Source organism: Sparus aurata, chromosome 6 (genome assembly GCF_900880675.1).
Source record: "Sparus aurata chromosome 6, fSpaAur1.1, whole genome shotgun sequence".
Taxonomy (NCBI): domain Eukaryota; kingdom Metazoa; phylum Chordata; class Actinopteri; order Spariformes; family Sparidae; genus Sparus; species Sparus aurata.
In genome coordinates, this window is record NC_044192.1 from 12,590,456 (window position 1) to 12,616,080 (window position 25,625).

General features: G+C 43.5%; 1 protein-coding gene across 2 annotated transcripts; it reads left to right on the forward strand.

Moving 5' to 3' along the window:
- The first annotated feature begins 1,770 nt into the window (after positions 1-1,770).
- Positions 1,771-16,687, forward strand: apcdd1l (adenomatosis polyposis coli down-regulated 1-like). 2 transcript variants are annotated; one of them, XM_030418594.1, is made up of 4 exons: positions 1,771-2,338; positions 12,602-12,785; positions 13,976-14,495; positions 14,747-16,687. In XM_030418594.1, exons 1-4 carry the CDS (start codon positions 2,254-2,256, stop codon positions 15,512-15,514), a joined length of 1,557 nt encoding a protein of 518 aa, XP_030274454.1. In that variant the 5' UTR covers positions 1,771-2,253; the 3' UTR covers positions 15,515-16,687. The 2 variants fall into 2 exon arrangements, with proteins under 2 accessions (XP_030274454.1, XP_030274455.1); XM_030418595.1 differs by lacking the exon at positions 1,771-2,338 and adding an exon at positions 12,291-12,480.
- The last annotated feature ends 8,938 nt before the right edge of the window (positions 16,688-25,625 follow it).

Genomic DNA, 25,625 nt, shown 5'->3' on the forward strand with positions numbered 1-25,625 from the left:
GGTCAACAGTGTCAACAGCACCGTCAGACCACATGTGTATGCAGAGCCAATGAATCAGTGTGACTGGAGCGTCTGTGTGTGCTTGTGCCCTTCTAATGGGCTGTGATATGGGTTTGTGCAGCTGCTGCACACGTTCGAGCTCACGCAGACGTTTCATGCTGCTGATCTTCCCTCAACTTAAATGGTCGGTCCGCCCAAATGAACAAAAAAAAAACACACCCTCCCTCTCACCTCTAGTGGTATCCAGCACCGCAGATTTGTGTGTGTGAGTGTTGTGAGTTTTGTGTGTTTTATTTGCACCAATAAAATGGATTTGAATAGAATTTAATTTGTGGTTCTGACAGAATTATAAAAAATCAACAGCGGCATCTTTTCCCGGACACAGTGTTCCCATTACTCACAATAAGCCACAGACCTCACTGTCAACAGTTTTCATTGAGAGTATTTCTTTGGTGGAACAGTTCCGATGAAAACTCAGGGAACAGGGAGGTCTGTGCATTGACCAGAGTAAACAAGACATGTAGACATGCTGCTGTTCTAGAGGATATCCCAATGTGTCCAAAGGCTTATTTAGGATCAATGTTATTTACATATACAGATGCAGACAAAACCCTCAGCCTGTACTTTGTGTTCATTTAATCCGTATTTGTGTTGGTTTTCTGAAAGCTTATGGATCCTAAAGATATAGGGCAGTACCACCAGAAATGGTGGGGGGCAGTGTAGCCAGAAGTTCAGTTGAGAAGACCATAGGACACGCCAGAAGTTTGAAGAATGGCAGACATCTGGAAGTACTGGAAATTATGGTCATCGTCACATGGACACGAGGAGTTTGACTACAGGATGGAGGCGATTTACAACGGCTCTGATCAGGACTATGACCTCATAAACAAGACATGGCAGGTGGGGAGTGGAGAGGTGTCCACCGGGAGAGAAGCGACAGGTGGCGTTTTCGTCTGTGTTCAAATGCTTATGTGTTTTTATGTGCTGGTGTGCTTTGTATGTCCATCAACCTGCCAGAGACTCCAGCTGAAAATATGCCTGTATGGCTAAATCTGGCACATTTACTTGACAGATTCTGATGCTCATGTTTAGTAATTTGCAGGGTCCCTTTTTTACTTGACTGAAGCAGAAAAGATCATGGGCGATGTGAAGCTTTTATTCATGTTGGGTTTTAGTCACATTTGCCGACTTCCTTTCTCTCTGTCTGATGTATCATTTAATGTTTCCTAGTTTAAAGTTAAAGCAACATGCAACCAAATGAAACGTACAGTCAACTTGAATAAAATTGTGATTATTTTTGGAAACATTTAGGATTATAAAAGTACACAACTCAATGAAAAAACAGGTCTGGTTGATGGTTGACAATTAATGCAGAAATGTTACATACTATGTCTTTAAATTGGATTTGAGGCTTAAAAAAGAAGGACAATAAAAAAACCAATAAGAGAAAAATATGTTGATATATTTTAGTTTGTTGTGATCTATCTGTACCATCAGATGGTCGACTAACAGTGAGGCTGCAGCATTAAACTCCTATTCAGCGCTGCACTTTTGCACCTTGCTCCAAAAGCTCCCGAGAGCCTTCACTTTAGGAAGCTCAAACCCCCTCCTCCACACACACACACACACACACACACACACACACACACACACACACACACACACACACACACACACTGAACTTTCTCTATCTCTGCCCTCCCTCCATCTCTCTCTCTCTCTCTCCCTCTCTTACTCCCTCCTCTCAGCTCAAAACTATAAGAGGCAGACAGGAGTGCGCACACACACACAAAATACTCCTGCTTACATGCACACACACACACTCGCTGCACATGCATCGGGTGGAACAGCTCCACAGTGCTGCACAGTAGTGAGGCCGCGGTGTGTGTGTGTGTGATTGAGAGAGGGGGGTTAGAGAGACACAGAGAGAGAGAGAGAGAGCATTTACTCTCCCCCACAACCAACTTAAGGAAAGCACCAGTGTGTAGAAGTTGCATGAAGCGTGTTGTTCCAACTGAGGACTTTCTTGTCAGACCATGGAAGTCATGAAGTGGAGGTAGAAGAAGGAAAAGAGAAAAGAAAGTTTGCTGGCTGAACAGGAGTTTTCATCTGAGGGGGATTACTGGACTCATCATATATGTGCTCGTGTCATGGTGATATCCTACATGATCGTCTCTTGTTGACAGGAGCCTCTCTGTGCTTTGGATTTTCCCCCCCGAGGATCAAAGTTTGTTTTCCGAGCAGAGTGTGTGAATGAAGTGTGCGGAAGCCGGAGACATGTCAAGCGGACGTTTCAGTCACCTGTTGAGGGGAGTCTGGCTGCTGTGGCTGTGGCAAGGTGAGTCCAGGCACTGTCTGCAGGATCTGAGTGTGTTTTTATGAGCCTTACAGCTGTCTAAACAACTTTTCAAAATATACAGTTTGCCTTAAATTACTTGCATGAATCCACAGATTTCTGTCCACGGAATTTGTGGAGCTTTCACTGACAAAGACAGATTTTCTTTAGTTTGATTTTGCTCAAACTTCTGAAGAGAAATGATTTAAAATATTAAGAAAGCTTAGTGTTTTGGGGTCAAGAAATGCAATTTAACTATTTAGATCATTATTCCTAAGTATGGGAATAACTTTCTGTGGTGTAAATCTTTCGCATTTAGTATCTGATCTTAAAAGATTGAAGCCGATTTCCTCCTTTAATCCAAAGCTTTTCCAGCATGAAAAAGGAAGAAAAAAAAAGGAGATAAACGCTCTCTCATGTGAGAAATCAGCTGAACACTTGCGGATTTAGCTTAAAGAACACATGGCGGGACAAAAAGGAAGAGATTAACGCAGACAAACTCATAATTGCGAGGAAGTTATCAGCCAATTTGTCACAATTCGGCATGTGGATCAGCACTTTGAAAAATAAAAGACCTACGCTGACGTTTAGACTTATGAATAGTCGGTCTGTGTTCATACTCTCCTCTTCAAAGCGTCAGTCGGATCTGTGGCCACTGGAGGAGTCTTGAAAAGCTCCGGCTGGTGCCTTTAAACAATGGTTCCCTAGGAGCAGGGAAGCGTGGCCCTGGAACTAATGTTGCCATTATGTTAATGGTTAGAATAACAGGAGACAGCCATTACCAACCTTACCTCGGGCCGCTGCGGGGCCGATTGTCCAGCCGCCACAGCCTCGATCGCGGAAGCGCAGCATTTTGGCCATCAGGGTTGGTTAGGTTGATGAGCAGGAGGAGGCATCTGCCCAGTTATAATCATCATCACCCCCTCCCTCCCTCCATCCCTCCTCCCTCCCTCCCTCCCTCCATCCCTCCCTCCCTCCCTCCCTCTCTAGCTGCTTCAGTGGTAGACTGGCAGGCTGGTATCTGGGAACTGTTTTCTTTTTCACAGCTCGAGCCGAGGAGGGGAGACAGGCGAGGTTGAGTCACTGGCCCTAAACAGATGCAGCAAGAAGCGGAGCAGCCCGAACAGAGCAGAAAACTGGTCATAAAATCAAAAAGACAGATCGTTTAAGTAGTTCTCAGATTAACTTTGACAGGTGTAATGTCATTTCTGTGAAGGGAACGCTTCCCAAGCCAGTGACCAACTCGATTCACTGAGCACCTTTTGATCCCAAACTTTGACTGTAAAGCTGAAAACGCTCTTTGATTCGTGGAGTTCTGTCTCACTTGATGGAGTGTCCGCGAAAGATAAAAGTGACCAATCTGCCGTACAGAGGAGACCACAGCGCGTATTTGGATAAGGCCGAGTGGATCCTTGGATGAAAGAATTTCCTGTTTTATGTTTCATTTCCTAAACTGAATCAAATCGGGGTGGATGGGAATATTTATGTAACCTCATCATTTTCATATAAATTAAACCTTGGATGCGGTGTGGCTCTTTCGGCCTCTTGGCGGTCCTCGTCCAACTTTTAAACTGTCCAACTTTGTGAAACAGCCGCCGACCGGATTCTTAAAAATGTCTCCAAACCGAGCTTTTGGATTAAGGTGAAACGGATGTAATCGCATCTCAAAAACATCAATGGACCATCAACTTCCCCTGTCCACTATCTATATCTCATCCACCGCGTCCATCAACCAAGAGGAGACACCACAATGCACGTCAGGTGCTATTATAAATCCGGAATCCTCTCTATTGTCTATGAATAGTCGGAACCACAGTCAGTGCCTTTACATGACACTCAAGGAAAAACGAATTACTGTGTTAGTCCGACTTTGATCGGATCTTTAAGATGCATGTATACACCTTAGTCTGACTAAAATCGGACCGGATCGGATTTCTCATAGTCGAATTAAACACCCAGATTATTCGATTGATAGTCGCATTACTCCTGCATGTATACATTCCATCAGATCGGATCGGATTTTGCGTTCTGCGAGGCACAAGATTTTTTCGCCGGGGCCTTGAGCCAGAAGTAGACGGACGGTGGCGGCGGTGTCTTTCCTCCGAAATCACCGCAAGAAAGAGCGCCATTGTGCACCTAGTTTGTGTAATTATCATGTACACCATATACGAAATGTACAAAGATGTAGCTTCGTCTCGCTCTTTCTACGCCATCTTTCTTGAATGCCGATGCAGCTGGTGACGTAAAGAGGTCAGCCGGAGGTGGCTGTGTTACCACTAGTTGAAATGGGTACAGCGCCACCTAGCGTACCGGGGTATGACATGCTCCAGCCCAATAATCCGATGTATACTCGGATAATTGCAGTTGTCTGGTTGAGTAGCATAGTCGAACTATGGCTGTAATCCAACTAAGCTGTGCATGTAAACGTACTGAGTGCGTCCATCAGCAGAAGTTTGAATGACATCATAGGTGGATGTGTTGGTTCCATGTGGCAGCTGTTGTATTAATGACGAGGGTGTGAGATGCAGCAGGACCATGTGTGTGTTGTTGCTCTGTGAACGGGAGCCAGAGTTCGCTAACCACAGTTGAACTGGCAGCAGCGTCCGCTGGGCAAACTCCTGTAGATCCCTTGTCTAAATAAACGAGGCCGCCGGATTAACTAGCTTAAACTGTGATGAAAAGACAACAGTAGTCGTCCATGCGCTGCCCCGGGGACACAGGGATACTCCTGGTCCGGGAGACCGCTGTCAGACGCTAGGGGATAAAGCCCAAAAAAGGAAGGGGGACTCGGGGTTAGAATAACACGAGAGACCCCATGTTCTTTGAAAAACCTCTAAATCAGCCTGACCCTCGCCTGACTTTGGCGACAAAGGGTGGAGGGAGGAGAGAGAAACGGGGTGCTGCAGCGAGAAGGCCTGGGTCAGATGAAATTCAGAAATACTTTGCATGCTTTCTGGTAGCCTTCAGTCCCTGACAGAGCCGGGCAGGAACACAATACTGTGTGTGATTTATTCTTTTTTGGTAACAAGTATTTCAAGTTGGGGTTTGATGTGTTTGCTGTCTTCAGACGCCTTCAGATTTTTGCGATTGTGTAAGTTTGACGCGCTGTGGGAGACGAGTCTGACGAAATCTTGGTCACAATCACAAAGGAATGCGTCGTAGATCAAAGAGCAGGGACGCGTCATCAGCTCACATCATCCCAGCGTCCGAACGTTTTGAAAATGCAGCCTTTTTGTGCTTTTTGAGTTTCGCCTCTGTTGCTTTGGTTTGTGGTTTTTATCCTGCGACACCAGCCCGTACATTCTGCATCATTTCATGTCGTATCCTGATTGGTTAGTCTGAGGGTCAAATTGTGAGAATTTGGTGCTCAGTTTTTGACATTGCTTTGGCGACAATCTATCGATTGGAAACAATCTGTGATGTGTCTCGCAGCATGATCCAGAACTGTTTCAAAGCGACGGACCACCGATTTGATCATGTTACTGTAAGAAATGTATCAATAACACAAGCTGAAGAACGGCGTCTTGTCTGAAACATCCGTGTGGCAACATTAGATAACTTATTGTGAGCAATGTCCTTGTTTTTCAAATTAGTATAGCTTTATTTATTTTTTTAAAGAAAATAATTTTATCCACAAATAGCGTTTGTGAATGTTATCTTCATCACCTCGGGATACGGACATTTCTATGGGGCAAAAAACATAAAACTGAGGGTTTGTGAAGAAAGAAGACAAGAGTGTTTTTGCCACACACATTTCCGTTCAAAGATTTTAAAAGTGGAAATTCACTCCATGCGACTTATTTTAAAGACATATGCAAGTTGCGGCAAAAAATGTTGGGAATCTCCGATCCAGAATGTTTCAGCGCCTGAAAAAGCAGCTGTGAACGATGAAAAATGCGCAGCAGTCACCTAAAAATGTGGTACGAGCCGGATCGCTGGGCTACCGTAGCATCGCTCACGCTCACACGCATGCACCTCACTAATCTTGTCATTCCGGCCCGGCTCCACCATCCTCCAACCGCACATCCTCCTGACCAACTCCATTCACCTCATCAACCACTGACAGACAGACAGAGAGAGGAAGAGGGAGAGAGAAAAAAATGAAACAAAGACGGGGAAAAAAGAGGGGAGGAATCTGAAATCCATCCAGGAGAAATGAGCCGTAAACATTGTGGCTTTTTTCATCAGAGGAGGGGGAGCTGTAATCAGTGGAGGGAGTGGGGGAGGAGGGGTTAGGAGGGCACGGGCACCTCAGGGACAGTTTTGAGGGTTTTGTCCTGCAGCACTGAGGCAAAAAGAGATGAGAAAGTGGCTTTACGGGACACTGGGGGGGGTAGAGAAATGGGGTGAGGATGTAGTGAAAAAAGGAGGAAACACATGAGGAAGCAGTTAAAATACTGGAACACATGGAGGGATCGGTGCTGCTATGCCATCGGTTCCTCTGCAACAAAATAGATACTTTCTTTCGCCTCCACTCGGCTAGGTTTAACGATTCAAGCGTCTCTGAAGCAGACAAAGGCGTCTCTCTCTAATGAACGAGGCTTAAACCCCCAGCACTTGATCCCCTCCCCCCGAATCGAAAAGTACCTGGATCTGGTTCTTGTTTTTGCAGGATGGCTCCAAATAAAGAAGTACATAAAAACTGTATTTTGACGTTGGCGCTGTGGATGAGACATGAGAGAAGGAGAGCGACGGCTGCCAAACCATAATCACAAACGCAAACAAACAAACAGAGTGCAGCCTGGAGGTCTTTTTATAAATGGTATCCCTTCTGCAGCCGGCCTGTAAATCAATGTGTGCAGTGTGTTTTTGTCAACGTGCATGCATGTGTGTATGTTTGTGTGTGTGTGTTTGGAGACAGGATGAATATAGGAGCTCAAAGACAGGTAGATTACTTTGGCCGACCATCAGTCAGATGAGGCGAAGGCCGGTGGCAGCGGCAGTGTTGGTGGTGATGACAGACTGACCTACAGACCACACGCAGGTCACAGGCTGCTGCGCTGACCCCTGGTGGGAGATTCACAGCACTGCAGGAGGACAAACCAGGGACGATCAGCCGCTCTTAATGATGAAATCAGGAGAGGACGTCTCTAACCATCTATTAGACGTGGCTCTTGGCAGCAAAATGAGCAAACATGTTTTGTTGTAACCTGTACCTTGTGTGCTGTAATCAGTCCTCCTCTTCATACTGGCCTTTAACAAGCTTCTGATGTAAGAGGACGAAACCAGCCACTCTGTGCAAAAATGTATTCTGATTATTATTATTTAAAGCTAACCCGATGCCTCAGCAGTTTACATCTGTGTGTCTCCAGAACAGCTCTTTTCTCGGTTTAGCGGAGGGAGAGAAACACAAAGAGGGAATTGGAGTTTCATTTATTTCAGTTATTAACTTGTCAAAGACGCAGTTTATCTGGAAGATGTTTGGGAGGGAGTTCTTAGATCTGAAGCCAGGCACGCATATTAAAGGATTAATTGTTTCAGTGCGATTTTTAATGGTAGTATTTGTAAGTACAAGCTACAAAAAGCCCGATCAAACTGTCTGGCGCGGTCGAAAAAGAAATCTGCAAAACATGGAGCCGCTGATTATGCCGAGGTTTATTAGCCTGATCGAATGAGATAAAGAAAGAAGACCATAAAAGCTGACAAAAGCCATGAAGGATAGAAATGACTCAAACTAAGAAGAATTCTGCCAAAATTAACACTGCGATTTGTCACATCTGATCTAATGTAACGTGCTAAATATATCAAAACTCTGCATTTCGTATCTAAAATCTGATCAATGTCAGTGTCTGACCATGCATGCTGAAGTATTTCTGCAACACATTAAAAGTTTGCACAAGCAAAGCTGTCTTCAGCCCAGTTTGGTGTCAAGCCATGTTCCCCGTGAAACAAGGTTCTGGTCCAGACAAGCTCCACAGCTAACGGAGCCGTGAGCTTATTACAGTGGCTAACGGTAGCTCTCTCCAGCTAACGGTGGCTAGCAAAGAGCAGCAGCTGTCAGTTACTTGTTAATGCTACTGTACAGTGTGTTGACCCCCTATGATCTTAGAAACACCTACGAATTCTGGCCACATTTTACAAACTACACTTGTAATGTGGGGAGTCCTGTGATACTTGTACCTACTCATTAAACTATTCATCACAACATGTCGAGCCTTGACTCCTGTGAAGTTTACAGATGTTTGTGAGATGGTTTTAGTTCTGTAAATCTTGAATTAACATTAATTTGGGTAAACGCTTGTTGTTGCACTGCATCAACTTTCTGTTATCTTTTAATTATGAGGCTGCATGAAGCCCAACATCTGTGTCAGTTTCACCAAAAGCCTCACAGATCACACTGATTAGTTTAATCACAGTTGTGTGAAAAGCTTTAATGTTTGACGCCGACATAACTCTAAGAAACGAGCAATTCTAGGCGAACCTAAAATCTACATATGTATACAGCATGTGTGGCCGCCTCATTTATATCAATGAAGGGAGGCTATAACCCAATAGAAGAACTGAACATCATAACCTTAATGAATTTAGGATTTCTCGCATGGCTGTTGGACTTCATTAGTTTTAAACAGGCGTACCTAATAAACTGGCAACATTGGAATCAGTATTTAATCAGCAAGTTTTATTGGTTAAAATAAATCAAAATCTATTTCTGGAGGATGCATCGAGCTCCCTACAGTGTCAGGGAGGTGCAGGCTGCATCATGGTGAGGTTTTTAGAGCCCATAGTGGAAAAATAAATCAGTGGGAAGCCTTTCAGGGTAAAACTAATGATATCTGACTGCCTGTGTAGGAAGTGAATCAACTAAAATGGTCCCCCATCTCCACCAAATTGAGATGAGGGGTTGGATATTATCATATGTATTACAACATCGCCTTGCTTGTGGTTGGAATAGGCTATTTGGTAGAAGAATACTTAAATAAAAAAGCCCACGATGAGCAATTTTGTTTTACTAAGCACTGTTTTTATGAGAGTGCTCTTTTAGTAAACGCAACCATATGCCCGACTGGAGAGAGATCCAAGAGAGGGAGAGGGGGCAGAATGACAAGTGACCTCAAGGAACACTATAGAAAAGCTTTGGCAAAAACAGAAACTCAAATATAGCAACCAGAAAATGGGTCCACATCACACACACACACACACACTGTGACTCTGTCCATTCATTGAACTGTGTGTGAGGAAACACTTAGGCAGCATGTTGCACGCAGCTACAAAGGGCTGGATAACACAAAACAGACCGATTGGACGACTTGCAAGGAGCGGGGGGAAATTAATTAATCCTGATTAGTATTTTTCTGCTCCGAGCACTCCCGTGGGAGCCCAGCTGTGTCCGACTGACCGGGTTCCCTCGCCAGCTGCAGTGACACGGAGCATAAACAAACACATCATCGCGTGGGGAAAATTGCAAACATGTTTCAATGACTATGACAGGAAAAAAGAGTATTAATCATATCAACAAACTGACGTGCTGGTCCAATGAGGAGAAATGTGCCTTGAGCTTTAATCTGGTTTTTGCGGTCTGCGACTCAAACAGGCCAAACTCTGCATATGTGTGTGTGTGTGTGTGTGTGTGTTTATCAGGTGGAATGATGCTTGGAAATGACTGAGCTGCACACATGTCTGTGGTTGTGGTCAGCATATGGGAAGCATTCCAAGAGTGAGGGGAACAGAAAATATCCGCCCTCTGACACTAACAAGTTTAATAAACGCCGATCACTCAGCCGCCATCTTGGAGCCTTTCCGTGGAGAAAAAGAAAAAAAGAATACATCAGCAAGTCGCACACTTTCCATTCCAAGTCCCAATTTTCCTTCAAATCCCATCTGCTCAGTCGAACGAGCGCAAAACCGATCTGTGGCTCGACGGCCGACTCCCAGCTCAACTGGAGTCTCGACAGGTGATGTTCTCCCCAAGTGCATCTAAAGTCAAATGAGAGAAAAGTGGAGTGAGATTACACCCATAAAGCTCTCCACCGCAGATGACCTCGGGAGAAAGTTGAGAAAGTGAGAGGAAGAATGTGAGAGCTGAGGGGAGTAAAGGGAGAAGGGAGGGAGGAGAAAGAGAAGCTGGAGACGCTGACTCAAAGCAAAAGCTCCACATTTTCTCGAGTTGGATGAAAAGACTGATACATTAAACGGACAAATATGAGATTGGTGTAAGGCCACAGCCGCTTAGCCTAGCTTCATGTTAGCTTAGCATATAGACTGGAAACATTGGAGAACGAGCCCTGTTGCTGGAATAAAACGTTGACCGGTAACATTTCTGTAAAATATGTCACATGGCGTTTCATGTTTATGAGCGGACTGTTGGGAGGTGGAGGGGCTGGTGTTGGAGCTACAGGCGTAAAGGCTGCCAAGACAGTGACCGCAGTTTGAGACTGTGTTTCAACATTTGTAAGTGTGAAACCAGCGGATATTTTTTAAAGGAGACCTCAAGACAACTTCGAGCCATGTTTGTGTGGACGAAAAACAGATATTTTTGATGGGACACCTCCAACAATGTTTGTGGCGACCAAAACAGCTATTTGAAGGCCAAGACACGATCGCTTCCTTACCCTTAACGAGAGGTCGTTGTGGCAAAACCTTAACGGAGGTGGCGGAGGTTTCATCGACAGCAACACTAAGATGCCTCTGCTTCCTCTTCGGGTCTCCCTCTGTGTCCGTTTCGGTCCAGTTACCTCCTTCACCTCGTTAAACACATTAAAACTAAAGCCACAAGCCTGTTTTGAGAATGAGAGGAGTTGGAAATACAGATATTTGTGTTAAACGTAGGGACTAAAAATAAGTTGTCAGACAAATGAATGCAAGTAAAGATACCGTAGAAACCTACTTAAGTACGGTAACAAAGTATTTGAGCTTCGTTACTTCCGAACTCTGCATGTTTATGTACTGACTTTCATATCTGGACTTGGAGGGGACGGTGGTGTTACAGGAGTGAAGGCTGCCAAGCCAGTGACCACAGTTTGAGACTGCGTTTCAACATCTGTAAGTGTGAAACCAGTGGAAATATTGAAGGAGCTCGAGACAATTTACAGCCAGCTTTGTGGCAGCCACAACAGGTATTCAAGCCAAAATACAATATTTTACAAACCCTACCAGAGAGGTTTTTGTTCCAAAACGTAACCAGACTGTAAGCGAGGCGTTGTCACAAGACACAGTTTACTCTGGCAACATTTATTCAGGCGAATCAGCTAATCTGATTCTGTCCAGAGGAAACAAAATCTGTATTCCAGCATCTCTAAAGCTCGCCGTCTAACATGTTAGATCCAATTTGTTTAGTGTGACCAAAAACCAAAGTGTGTAAATTCACCGTTTAAGAATAAAAGGGAGCGGAAGAGTGTGACACTAAAAACAGATAAAAAGTCAGAGAGAAAACAGGAGAGGGAGGCGTCTGTGAGAGCTCATCCACAGCTTTCTGACATTTGTTTTGGGAGGATGAAATTGAAGCCATCATTTTCACACACACAGAGATGCACACACTGCCAGGACAGACCCCAACGGGCTTCCTCACGTTGTAGCCGTGAGGGTGCAATCAGAAAAATCCCGCTCGCTGTGTTGCCAACTCGCACATCTCCGTGGGTGGAGCAGAGAGCGCAGTTATGACCACTGACAGGCTGAAAGATTGCAGATGTGCACGTGTCAGGTCAATAAATGTTATCGAGTGAATAATGCTTTCATTTGGATTAACTTAACTGCCAGTGTTTGGGAAAACTCAACGCGGGAACATTCATCATTTTGAGTGTTTTGTGAATCATATTATCAACAGATGTGTTTGGCTCGGCTGGCCTGCTGCTGTCAGTGACCCACTGTATGCTTAGAAATACAAAAGAACTTACTCTGGTGCAGGTGCTGATGTGCACACAAACGCTCCAATCACCTCCGAACACACCTTCTGCCTCCGAGCAAGCCCAGAAACAAGGCAGCTGCATGCTGATTGCAGTGACGAGCCAAAGCGTTCTGCGCCGCGGCTAACGTCCTGACTCGCTGCTATGTACGGTTTCTATAGCGCCCACTCTCCACTCATTACATGGGAAATTTAACAAAATGACAGCCCTGAAACAGCTTGCAGTCAGCCACAATTGTGTTTAGACGTAACAGGGAGAAGATGTGAATGTTCCCTGATGACAATTATATCTTCCCTCAAGAGGCCGGTAATCATCTCTGTTTTTGGTGGATGGAGGAAATGGGAGCTCCAAAACTCTAAGTGTGTTTATCTGACGGGATAACTGTGATTACTTACTCAAAGTTTTCTGACTCTCTCTTCCTCTTAAGCTGTGTTTGTGGCTGGAACTGGGAGTAAACTATGGGAGGTGCCCACGGCCTCCTTCACTTCCTCCTCCAACCTCAGTGAGAGCCTGCAGTGGGAGCAGGGCTGCCAGTACCGCCACCTACAGGACAGAGTGAGAATCACAGCAGACGTGCCCCCAAGAGTGGACGGCACATGGGTGTCGACAAGGTGAATTTTTTTGTATGTTGTCGTAGAAGGATTTAACAAATAGCAAACTATCGATTTGATCCAGTTTTTGCACCGTTGCACAGTGAAAACCGAGGATCACATGTGAGGGGCGACGCTTGTTGTTGCAAACCCACAGAGATCCACATGACTCTTCACTTCCTCTCACCTCATTGTCATGGTTTCTCTGTACTGCAACTTCACTGTTCTGGTTCACCCTCACTGCTTTCATTAGTATCAGCGTTGACAGAAAGAAAAAAAGCCACACAAACTCAGAGTACAATTACCTGGTCAGCACCAAAGAGCAGCCAAAAATAATTTAGCAAAAACAAGACCAAAAAGAAAGTGAAGTTTGGACTTAACTCTGCCAGGCAGCCAGAAACTTGACTCAAGGTGATGATATGTCAGTTTTGTATTTTCATCTTGTTTTTTCTGCCCCTAGTGGCCAAAAAAAAATATGAATGCCAGGTCAGTTAAACATTAAACAGATTTAAGATTCAGTTATGAAAAGGAAAATTAACAGCATGAAGACGTGAAATACTTGTGACTTTTTGCGTATGAAGATTCGCTGAGACTTTGCAGAGTCGTGCCCCAAAAGATTTAAAGGTACATAAACCAAAATACATCTTTTTCCTGTTAGTTCTATGTTTTCTCTCTACCGAACCACACCCACCATCTGTATCATGGATGAGATGTTGTGTTTGTGACAGCACAGGATGTAAACATTAATAGCTTCTTCCTCGGAAGGAGGATAGGAACTATTTACTTTCAGCAACACCGCGTGAAAGAAAGCCTGCAAATACTGGTAGACAAGCGAGTTAACAGTTGATAGATGTAGTCGGGTTTGTCTGGATTATCTTCAGTAACCGAGTCATGATTTCAGGAAAGAGATGCTGCTGTTGACTTTTTTTCAAATATGTTATTTGGTGCTTTAAGCATAACAAGTCGAGTGCCATCGAGTTGCGTTATATTCAAGAGAAGACAGACATCTCTACGGCAGATATTTCCAAAACGCTGCAACTCACAACAGAACAATCTAGAGGAGAGGAAAAACATGTGTTTGACACAGGGGTGAACTGTTCCTTTTAAAGACAGCTCTGGAGATGGAAGAATACTACTGCCTGAAATCTAAACATGTCAGAACGTATCACCAATATCACCTCATCTTAACCATTTAATTCCTCCGTGTTCAGATGTGAAGTTCGGCCCGGTCCCGAGTTCCTCACCCGCTCCTACACCTTCCACCCCAGCCGTCACTTCCTGGCCCTGCAGCACTTCTACAGCGACAGCGGCTGCGAGGACCCAGCCTACTCCCTGATGATCAGGGGCAAGCTCCGTCTGCGCCAGGCCTCCTGGATCACCCGCGGGGGCACTGAAGCTGAACACCACCTCAGCAAGGTGGGCATCGTGGTCCACAGCGTGGCGGCCAAGCAGAGGCTGTCGTCCAGGCTGCCTGCGAGCTGCGTGGGTCTGATTCTGGGTCAAATGATGCCGGGGAAGCTGTACGAGCTGTACAACACCCGGGCGGGGAGGGGATGCCTTGAAGCGCTGGGCTTCTCCATGATGGAGATGGGACTGATACGGGTGGAGACGCAGCACCACAGACATGGAGGGAAGGTCCAGGAGCTGTTCTTAGGGGACATTCACACTGACTGGACACAGAGGACTCAATACAGACCGACAGGATACCAACAGCCACTGCAGAACGCCATGGTGAGACATTACTGTGCATTTCTCAGTTGATCAGAGAATGCATGTGGAAGACTGATTGTTCTGTATTCTTTAGTGCTCAACAACAAAACTGTTTGGGATTCAGTGTCTTTAAAATAAGCACTATTGACTTATTTATTAATTCATCACACTTCAACAACACAGATACACCCAGATACATTTCAGTGACAGAAGAAGCTACATAGTTGTAACACAGTTTTCTTACCGATTAACCTCTCCATCACTCTTTGCAGCATCACATCCACCCCTGCCCCGTGTGCGCCCTGGTGTACCGCTCCTCAGAGCAGCGCCCTCCGGTGTTGCCCCGCGGCCCTGCAGCTCCTCTGTCTCTTTCTGGCCGCTGGGTCAGCCAGCGCTGCGAAACCCGCCCCAACATCCTCTTCCTCACCCGAGACTTCACCTTTGACCCCGAGCAGCATGCGTGGGAGGGCATCTACCGGCACTACTCCGACCCCGCTTGCTCTCAGCCCACCTTCACCCTGAGAGCCTCGGGCCACTTCGCCCAAGGAAACCCCTCCGTCAAGGTCTCAGGAGCCACTGAGCTCGTCTTCAAGGTCATCCAGGTGAGAGTCACGGCCGCAGAGGAGCCCACGGCGAAGATGCTGAACGGGACGAGGCCGGGAAAGTGTGGTCGCGCAGGAGGCTGGGAGGTTGGGGTGGAGCAGGACTTGACTCCTACAGACGGGTGCACCCTGCTGGGCATCAAGCTGCCTCATAAGGAGTACGAGCTCTTCAAGACCGAGCTGGACCACAGGAAACACCCGGTGCTGTTCATCGGAGAGAGGCCGACCGACGGGTCCAGTCCAGACCGACCGCAGAGGAGGCCCACTTCCTTTCAGGCTCCCATGATGCTTTGCAGTGCGGGGGAGACACAGCCCTCACATCGCTCAGGTTTTAACAGCAAGCAGGTCCAGTTAGAAGCCAGCGGGACAGACAGACTGGCACAGCTGGTGTCACTGGTGCTGGGATCCGTGCTGTGCAGCTGGTTCTGTGGTTATTAGAGACATCACAAATCAAGCTGGCGTCATCGATGGACATTGTCTTCTGGCAGCTTCCTTTCACTCTTCCTCCGTACGATGTTGACCACATGTGTGACGGTCAAGTAGAAATCAAGAGGGACTCAGGAGAGCTGAATATTTTCAGACGCTGCCTGTATTTTCACTTTAATGACTCATAACTTTCCCCCTAAAAACTAATCTGTATATAAACCCACCAATATATACAAGTGCCGACATTACAGTATGTACAATTATATTCTTTTAAAGATGTTCTCTCTTTACAGATCAGTTCCTTTCTTTGATTATTTTTTTGGGGGTCAGTACCATTTTTCTTGTTACAACAAAGCGAGATCGCAGTGTTGAAATGTGGAATCAAGGTCACGTCAAAATCAAAGCCACGGAGAGATCTTTTTCTTCCAGGATGCAGTATAATTAATGCACTTTGTACAGAACAGCGTTTTCTCTCGACATACTGGGGAGAAAAGAAGCCGGACACATTTGTGATCAGTCGGAATCTTTATCCGTCTGATGCCACTGTGGAGTGAAATGTTGCTTTTATCTCTGTCCTCCTTCAAAAGCTCTTGTATCAGCCTGCTTTTCTACCAGCAGTCAATCCAAACGAATCAAATGAATATTTATTTTAACCATTTATACTTTTTTGATAAGAGGAAGTTTTTGGTCTAATATTTTTAGTTAGTTTCGCCATTTAAGACGTGATTATTTTCTATGTGTATTAAAAAAATGGCTTTTCATAACATCTTGTGTTCACTTAGTCTTTAAGGGATCTCTCTGTAGAAACAGAACTAAAGAGGTAAGTAGCAGGGGATCATGGGAGCTGTTGTCTTCGTTGTTACAACTACCATCACTGAGCTAATGGAAATCTATCAAGCGTACCTTCACGGACGAGGTAATGTTTTGTTGAGTTTTGTTCCTGTTATGGTTGGACACATTTTCCAACTTCCTTCATCACTCTTAAGTTTTCAAAATTGTTCTGTCAATCCATCCGATATTTGAGATATGTAAGGGAAAACAACAAGTCAGGGGATCACAAAAGTCTGTGGGTTTAATTGCAGGGGGACTATGAATATTATGTACTAAATTTCACAGCCAATCCGTCTTAAAGTTGTTGAGAAATCTCCGTCTGGACCAGCTATTACAAATAAAAATGAAAATGTTCTTGTGGTGTGTCCCAAAGCTGCTGTTTTATTTCAAGTCCCAAACAGAAAATTGGGGCCTGTAGCTCAGCTGGAGTTTGTCTTCTCTCTTGTGTTCATACTGTGGTCTGATTCAAAGCCCAGATAGTGGGTGAGCGTACTGCCGTTTGATAAATAACTGTCATATGGCTCACACATTACACAAGACATTCCAGCGCAGGTCCAACCGCTGAAAACACACAGAGGGATATCAGATTGGATGCACAGTGTTTCGGGAGAATGCGCAGCCGTCAGCCAGCGAAATAGATTTCGCAGTCGCTGTGACGATAAATGAGCCGAGAGGAGCAGCAGTCAGGAGACGACGGAGGAATAAATATAGCTCCAGATTTTCGGTGTTATGACTGAAGCGAGTGAAGCGTTGTGCTCCTCAAGACAGATATCGTCCATTTGTAAAAACCTGACACCTAAAGAATAACGGCAGGAAAGCGTACAACTCAACTTAGCACAGAAAATCCGAACTATCCAAGCACAAGCACATCCAAAACTATCATCTGTTACATATTAAATATTTTGGATTTAGATGCAATAATCTGTAGTTTGGAACAAGTGAGGAATGAAAACATAACACTGAAAGTCTTTTCTCTTATTTTTCCATTAAAAGACCCAATGTACACTTAAAGAGGTCATATTATGCTTTGGGGGTTTTGCCTTTCTTTTATGTGTTTTGTAGCATTTTTGTGCATGTAAAAGTTCTGCAAAGAGCAAAAACCCAAAGTCCACGTCAAAGGGAGTTACTCTCTCCCACAGAGCACGCTGCTCCTGCACAGCCTCGAAACGCCTGGTTTGGAGTCGAGCCTTTACATCTGTAACTTATGTGCATCACAATGTGTTTGTATAAAAACACATATTTATATATTTATAACAAATTATATACGGCTGTACCGAAGCCATGGTTACCAGCTGTATCGCCGTTATTTTAGATCACACTACCTTGGTAGGCATGACCCGCCCTACTCTGCCTCTGATTGGCTACATCCTCCCTGTTAAGTAATGTGCATGTGCAAATCTCATCAATCTCATGGACCGTTCAAGACACAGTGTTTTAATGGATGCTGCAGCAATGAACCATATTAGAAAAATAATATTGTTTTTTGAAAATTTGAGTATGTCAACATTTTCTAGTAAGACCCCCAAATAAAAGCCTGAACATGAAAATTAGCATACTATGACCTCTTTAAGCAAAATGTTGTAATGGCCCTGAAGCCACAGTTTTATGTTCAGTTTCTCACTGTGAGAAGTCAAAGTTAGAACAGTTTGGGCTCTTTCACACGACCGATCGTAGTTTTTCTTTGCTTCTCTGTGATCATCTTGCTTTTTTGAAGTAGGAGGTGAGACAGGTGGTGGGTTGTTTACTGAAAGTCCATCAAATCTGTTCAAACCAAAGCATTGCAGAGTGTTGTTTTTATCACAACTTCAGCTGAAATTGTTGCTTGTGAAAAAACATCATCACCTTATAATGCCAAAATGGGAAACTTGTTAACAAACAACAGTACAGTATTCTCTAGATTGTAGGCTATCCTCTGTGATGTCGCTTTAAATTGAGGAAATTGGGTGGAGGGGGGAAAAAAAGAGATTTCTGGGAAAAGTAGAGGAAAAAAAAAATTAGTTTAAATATCTAATGAGGACTAAATTATGTTAGTTGGCTCTCTAGCATTCAAATAGTGGGGACAGAAACCGAAAGAAGGAAACAGAGAGAGAAAGACGTAGTCCTTTCCAGAGGCTACATGCTGTTCCTATTAGCTCCTGCGAGAATGGTGATGGCAGCTGTGAGCCCCATGAGGTCATCCTTCAGGCTTGGATGGAGAATTAAGGTCTTTAACCCCCCCGAGCCAACACACAAGGAACACAGGCTGCAACAGAGAGGAATGAATGAGTGACATTTATCTATGTGCAGAGTCTGTCATTCAATGAACCTGGAAAAATCCCTGTTTGCTACCGGTCAACCCACATGGATCCACCCGCACTGAGAAGGCTGATGATGGTGATGATGGCTGAGACGAGGGCCAGGAGGCAGCGCAGTTTTTCATAGTCTGTTTGTGGTTTCTCTTGAGCGCCATAAAATATAGAGACCGTCTAGGAGGAGAGGAGAGCGGGGCAAAACTGTTTGCAATCAGGCTTATTGAATGCATCCACTGAAGAACAGCAACAACAACAAAAAAAGAAAATAGATTAAACACAGACCTGGTTCAGTAAGTAAAAACAGCGCATGATTGCATTTTGGATCCGATTGTGTGTGTTTACAGCAATTTAACAATCTGATGTTTTGAGTCATTACCTTAAATAATTTGGTTGACGGGACAGTAAAAAAAAAAAAAAGTTAGCTCCTGAAGCCAAATGGATCAGTCTTGGAGCTCAATTAAACACGTTTGATTATCTGGAAAATACTCTTATTTGCTTTCTCACACAGAGTTTGATGAAAACGGGCCATCAGTCTGTCATGAGTATGACGGTAAAGCCAGAAGACAGTTAGCTTAGCATAAAGAATGGAAACAGAGGGAAACAGCTAGCCTGACTCTGTCAAACTAGCAAAATCTACCTGCCAGTAAGTCTTAAGCTAACTAATGAACACACTATATCTTGTTTGTTTCCTAGTTATAAACCGTACGTATACAAACCAGGTTAAGCTAGCATATGCTCATGCTAAACCAAGCTAAGTGCTATTTTTTGAGGACATTGTAGGCCTATAGGCACTGCCGCCACCCTTCTAGCTAGGTTGTCTCAAGCCGTTCAACTGGGTGTAACTTCATTACAGTAAACTTCAATTTCACGGTAGTCAGACACTATTGTAACAGACAAACAGACAAAACTGATCATTAGCTGTGAGTGCAGGACCGAAAGACTAACAGAGTAACATAAATGCGGGACTACAGCTTTAACATATTCTCATTATTGGACATTGACAAGGTCAACGTTATTGACAAGGGTAAGAGGCTTCCATTAGCTCAACTACTGAACAACACTAAACACCACATATTATATAGATTTAAAAAAAAAAGAAGATATGTCATGAGAGTATACAGACACAAAGAAAGGCTAAATTTATGTGTTTCAGTTGTAGATTATTGATGCATGATTAGCGGATGTTTTTTTGTTCGCTTTCAGTTTGCATAGCATTCACTGACCCCTATAATTAACTCTCCTCGATTTTGTGATTTGGTCCTCATCTTTATATGGACATTCGTCTTTCACATGAAGTTGATACATTTCTTAAGATTAACAACTTCTGTAAGCCATTTTTTCACAAATTGGTGACAGACAATGAGCTAATACACTTTCCTGGCACCCCAGGATGTATTCCCACTCCCTTGCACAGACGTAGACTGGAACTAATCAATCAAAATACCAGCTTTTGTGTTCTGGTGGAGAGCTGGGTAGGTCTGGTATCGAGGACAAGTTTGATACCACTCTTATTTCTTCATTAAATGTAAAGCTTCAGCAAATATGTTTCCAATAAGCCATGCTTAGCATAAAGCTGGAAGCAGGTGGAAACAGCTTGCCTTCTTCAGAAGACCAGATGAATCGGTATTTAAGCTCAATCAACATATTATATGCAGTTTTAAAAAAAAAAATCTGCACAAAAACTTAAGTACACACAAAAAAGCAGTCGGAATATTTGTTTTTTTCAAACTAAACTAACCATCTCCATGCAGAGAGATGTTAACGTGCCATCGATCTTCTCATCGAAAACCAGTAACAAACCTCCAATGTGGAGCTGTTCCTTTGTGGCACTGGCATTACTTATTATTTTGAACGGAGACCAAGTAAAAACAACCAAGGAATTCAGGGACAAATGTGGTCATAAAGGAACAAAATGGCCAAATTTCCATCACTGAACAGGCAGTTGAAATCCTCCAGACTAGAAGTTACATCCAAATTCATGTTAGTCTAGCAGCACATGTTATAAGGAAACTCTTAAAGGCCGTGAAAGAGCAAGATGGAAAGCAAAAAAAAAATAATGAAACAGTCCACATGGACCACTTGTATCACGTGTTGGGTTTTAGCTGTAAGAATACGTTTGTTGTTTGACTCTCTGTAGCCTTCTCTGAACTAGGACCATAAAAGACCCGACCTCTTTAGGAAGAATGTTCCTATAGACTGTTAAAAAAAAAAAAAAAAGGAAAACAAAACAAGCCCTAAGGAGTTTCCTTTCAGTTAAACCAAGTTTCCAAACCACAAACAGTTTTGTGGTTTAGTCTGACAAATGTTCTGGTAAAAAGAAAGACACAGTGCTGCTTTTGGACAGAGATTCAATAGAAAATACAGCAGAAGTCCCATCTCCTGCCTTCCCATAAAAATCTTGTATATGCAGTTAATGCACACACACTCACACACACGCACTCACAGTCACACACATCACTGGGATGACATCACTGCAGTAGTACGGGTTACTTCCAACCTCTCTCACTCATTCAAATTTCAGGCTCTGTTAAGAAAATCCCATTATTTCTATAAGAATATGAGCTGCAGCTGCCCCATAAAAGATAACATCAGCCTCAAGTTGGCTGGCCCAGTTGAAGCAAATGAGTTTCTATTGAGAAATGTGTCCTCTTGGCTCGGGGACAAATGAACAAAGCGCTGTGTTTTGCCCACAGAGCTGCAGCGCGGGGCAGCGAGCGACTGCACTTTTCTGCTTGATCTCATGCCAGACAAGGAAAAAAAAAAAACCCGGGCTTCTTTTCTGACATGACCTCATGCTCGTATACTCAACCAACTACTGAACAGATCCCGTCTGTTCAGCACCACATTCCAGCACGTAATTTCTCTTTTTTCTTTAGATGTTGGTTGTGATGTGATTAATGGAGCAGGTAAAAGTTATTTTACGCAAATTTGTGTTTGTTCTTTTGATTTTAATCTGTGATTTATTATGAAATATTGGACAATTTTAGGGATACAAGATGTGGATGGCAGCTGTGCTAAAATATAGTGGGCAAAGATTAGAATTGGAGATTAAAGAATTAGATTAAAGATTAGAAGAATAATTATTGTTCATTGCTGCAATAAGACTCTAGGGAACATGTATGCATGCTGCTTATTGTACCAGAGTGTGTAGATGTCGTCCTTGTTCAGTCCATGAAAGTAATTTGGCTTTTTCATCAATATTAAGTGGCTTGAATTTCACCAATATCGATAAATTGACAATAATAGGAATGTCCTAATATCACATATCTGGCATCTCTTGATAATTTCCCCTCTTTGGGTCTTTAGCAGTCAATTGAGATGTTTGCAAATGCAATCACTTACCTTGTGGAACTGCAAGCAACTCGAAGTAATCTGAAATGTGACCCCAACCAGTCTTTGCTTTATTCATACACAAACCAAACAGTTTAGGAACCACTGATTTCATGCACATCTTAGTCTCAAAAGTTACTTTTCACTGTAGCTGCCTGATGAATTTGGAGATAAAAAGTACAATATTTCCCTCTAAAATGTGTTGGAGAAGACGTATAAAATATTCTGGCGGCCACTGCGGGCAAAAGATGACAACGGTTAAACAAGGTAACCTTTGTTTTGGTGCCAGACCACCAGACTACAGAGCAGCCTCTTTCCTCGGGACCCCTCAGCCTCAGCACCGCACCATAAAAATGGTTTTAATTTTATGACTTATCCATCCCCGATAAGTCAGAATCCGACCCGATGTCAGGCGTTAAGATGAACTGCAAAAACTATACAGAAAAAGCCAGAAATCTCCTTGCTGATGGTCCTGTTTACATATGTAGGTCATATAGAGGCTTCAGGATTAGACTGAGGCTGCTTCATAACCAGTTGAACGTTCCTCATTGAGCAACTGTCTTTAGTAACTTTTCACTACAGCAGAGGATCAGATCCTTCACCCCTTGTCCATAAAAACACGACAGAGTACAGTAACGTACATCATCAAGTATGAGACAACCTATTTAACATATCTGATGCCTTTGGGACTTATTTTGACCGAAGCGTTCCCCCCTGAGAGCGATCTGTCAGTTCTGGTGGCTTGTTAAATTAGGTCATGTTTCTGCTCTAAGGTTAAGATCACACAAATGATTGAAAAGGTTTTTGCTGGAGAGATCTGCCACAAGGCCCACTCTTCCAGACAGCCTCCCTCGCTGCCAGTTGTCCCGCCTCCAACCCGCTCTGGCAGGCTGCAAATCCCTTTCAAACTGTTACGGGCCCCAGAACTCTTACAGGGACCTCTTGTAAGGAGAAAATTTGCATGAAATTTGGCTTGTTTGTGTGCCAAACAAATATGCCGTGCAGAGTATTTTGTTTCACTTTGTGCAACTTTTAAAAAGGAAAATGAATTAAGGGTATATATAAACATGCCAAATATGTAAAACCTACACATGATGGATTACTTTCGCTGTGTACTTTAACAACAGAGTAAAGCTATACTCATCACGCTGCCAAAAGTAATTATGGCACGTAGTTAACACCAAGCATATAAGTGTGTCAGGCTGCTGCATAATTAAATGTTTTATACGTTTTACAGCGTCAAAGCGCAGCCAGACATCAGGTTTATTGTGCAGACCTCAATGAAGACCAGATTCGCTGACAAAGGGCAGCGGAGGCCCAGTTTTAGATCAGTTCTGACTGAATCCAGCACAGGGGTCAGAGATTATGTTGGATGTGGTTTCTTTGTGGTCAGCAGGAATAATAGGAACCACAAGTTTGGGATAATGCAGGATAAGGTCAAAGAAAAGTTAATTAGGTCATCAATGCCTTGTATTGTGGGGATATTATATCATTAACTTGTTTGTCTGGACTCTTCTGAGCAGTTGTTCTGAAGCACATTGTAGCTTTGGCTATTGCACCTTCCTTCCAGTGATCTGTGTGATGTAAAATGTATGTGATGCGATCTTTGACTTCACGAATTAATACGTCATAGAACAGCCGCTTTCCTAAACCTGGCGTTCTGTTTGGGGTCCTGGAGATCCCAGTCCTCTTTTCAACACTGAAAGAATTAAACTTTTTTTTTGGACAATCACTGAAAAAACAACCTGATTTTGAACTGTTGATAGTTTCTGAAAATGACATGAAACACCGGATTAGATTCTCAGAGACTTTAGCTGGAAAACACGATGGATTTCTTCCAAAAATAAAAAATTCAGTCATGATGAACCCGATCCCATCCCGATGGAAAGTTGAGTGAAGTTTAATCTTCCAAAAAACATAAACTGGCTTCCTACTGCTCTTCCAAGTCTCTATATACTTCAGTTTTTTTCAGAGAATGCTGTGGCGCTGTTTTTCTGTGAAGCTACAGAAATGTTTTGTAGATGACGAAACGTCACCTGACTTCCAACAGCACATATGTTTGGATTTCTGTCAGTAGAGTTTTGTAAGAGTTTGATTGTTGATTAGAGGTCTGAAAGGGAGTCGGCCCCCTTTTTGATGTCTAACTGACCCGAAACATTTCTTGTCTATGAATTCCTTTTTTGGCAAATAAACAGAATATTGTCTTTATACAAAGCCACGTAACATGCAGCCAACATATGAACTGTATCAAGACCTGCAGTACAGGTAGGTAACCCAAATGTTTTTGCAAACATTGACCTTTGTGTGTACATGCAACATTTTTAAAGTCCTTTTTGTTTATTGTTGTGGTTGTGTGGTTCTATTTCATGTTATATATATTTGGGATATTTTAGTAGGCTATTTGTTTCATATTTGTACAAAGATCATTCCTCTTTGACAGGGTTTACCACTTGGATTAGAATTCTCTTTTATCAACATTATATCATTGGCATAAAATGGTCTTAAAAGGACAATAATATTGTTTGTCTTATTCTTATTTAGTGTTTACTGGCATTTTCATATTGTGTCACCTTAATTGCATGAGGCAAAGATTGTGGTTACAACTTAATTGCGTTGTCAGACAGTAGGTTTTGAAAAGGTCAGAAAAGCAAAAATATAAAAGGACTAAAGGAAATATAGCAAAATGTCAGTCGAAGGGTGGAATTTCATTCTGCAAGAAAAACTTCTGTCGTTCCACTTTCTTGAATGACAAGACTGAGAGCTACTGTAGCCTCTTCTTCATGTTTGTAAAGTAAATACAAGGCCACAACCAGAGGCTGGTTAGCTTAATGTTAGTATGAAGAGTGGAAACAGGGAATAGTGTGGCTTTGTGCAAAGGTACCAGTACCTTAAAGTTCACTAATTAACAGTTATATAACTCTTTAAATCCTTACATAATCCAATCTGTTTTCACTACAACTTATGGCTTTGTAAGGGAGATTTGTGAAAACTCCCCTGGCCAGCAGCAGTGACTTCCTCGATTGCCGGTTACATTGGCAACTGTACGTTGAAGACAAAATGTCCGCCGCCACCTCTCTGACCTCTTCAGGTCAGCAGCAAACCTCAGGACCTTAATAATTTTCATTTTTATAGTATTTTGAAACATTCCTCCGCGATTTACCTTGGAAATGGATTATTTCCCGACAGAGTGTAAAATGTAAATTCATATCGGTTTGTTTCCACCGGCGAGTTTGCAGCTGTGTCTCGCTGTCGCCAAACCAAACAGCCGAGGAGCTACCGGGCCCAGGTGCACACCGGGGGGCCCCTCACACAAACCCCGCTCCGCTGCCTCCGACCAGGAGGTGCAGACAGAAACACTGTCTGGTTGTAAACGATACAATAACACGGGATGAATCACCAGGATTTACTTGACAATTGAAGCAGAAGGGGCAATGAATTTTCTTGAAGCTATATATTTTAACACTCTCATCCCACTGCAAATTGTTGTGCTGCCAAATAAAGCAAAGTGGTAGGAACTAACAAGCCAGCATGGCTTTGGATGTCAGTGGCAGCAGGTCTCGCTGTGACGAGAGCCTGAATAGCCAGTATTTATCTTTTAATGATGGTGAGTGTGCTGCCCTTACAATGTTTTCCACTTGTAATCAATCTTGCGAACACGTCAACAAACTAAT

Excerpts from the sequence above, each read along its gene's own strand:
- apcdd1l (XM_030418594.1), top strand. The coding sequence starts at position 2,254 with ATGAAGTGTGCGGAAGCCGGAGACATGTCAAGCGGACGTTTCAGTCAC. Across the intron at positions 2,339-12,601 it reads GCTGCTGTGGCTGTGGCAAG|CTGTGTTTGTGGCTGGAACT; the intron begins GTGAGTCCAGGC and ends CTTCCTCTTAAG. Across the intron at positions 12,786-13,975 it reads GGCACATGGGTGTCGACAAG|ATGTGAAGTTCGGCCCGGTC; the intron begins GTGAATTTTTTT and ends CTCCGTGTTCAG.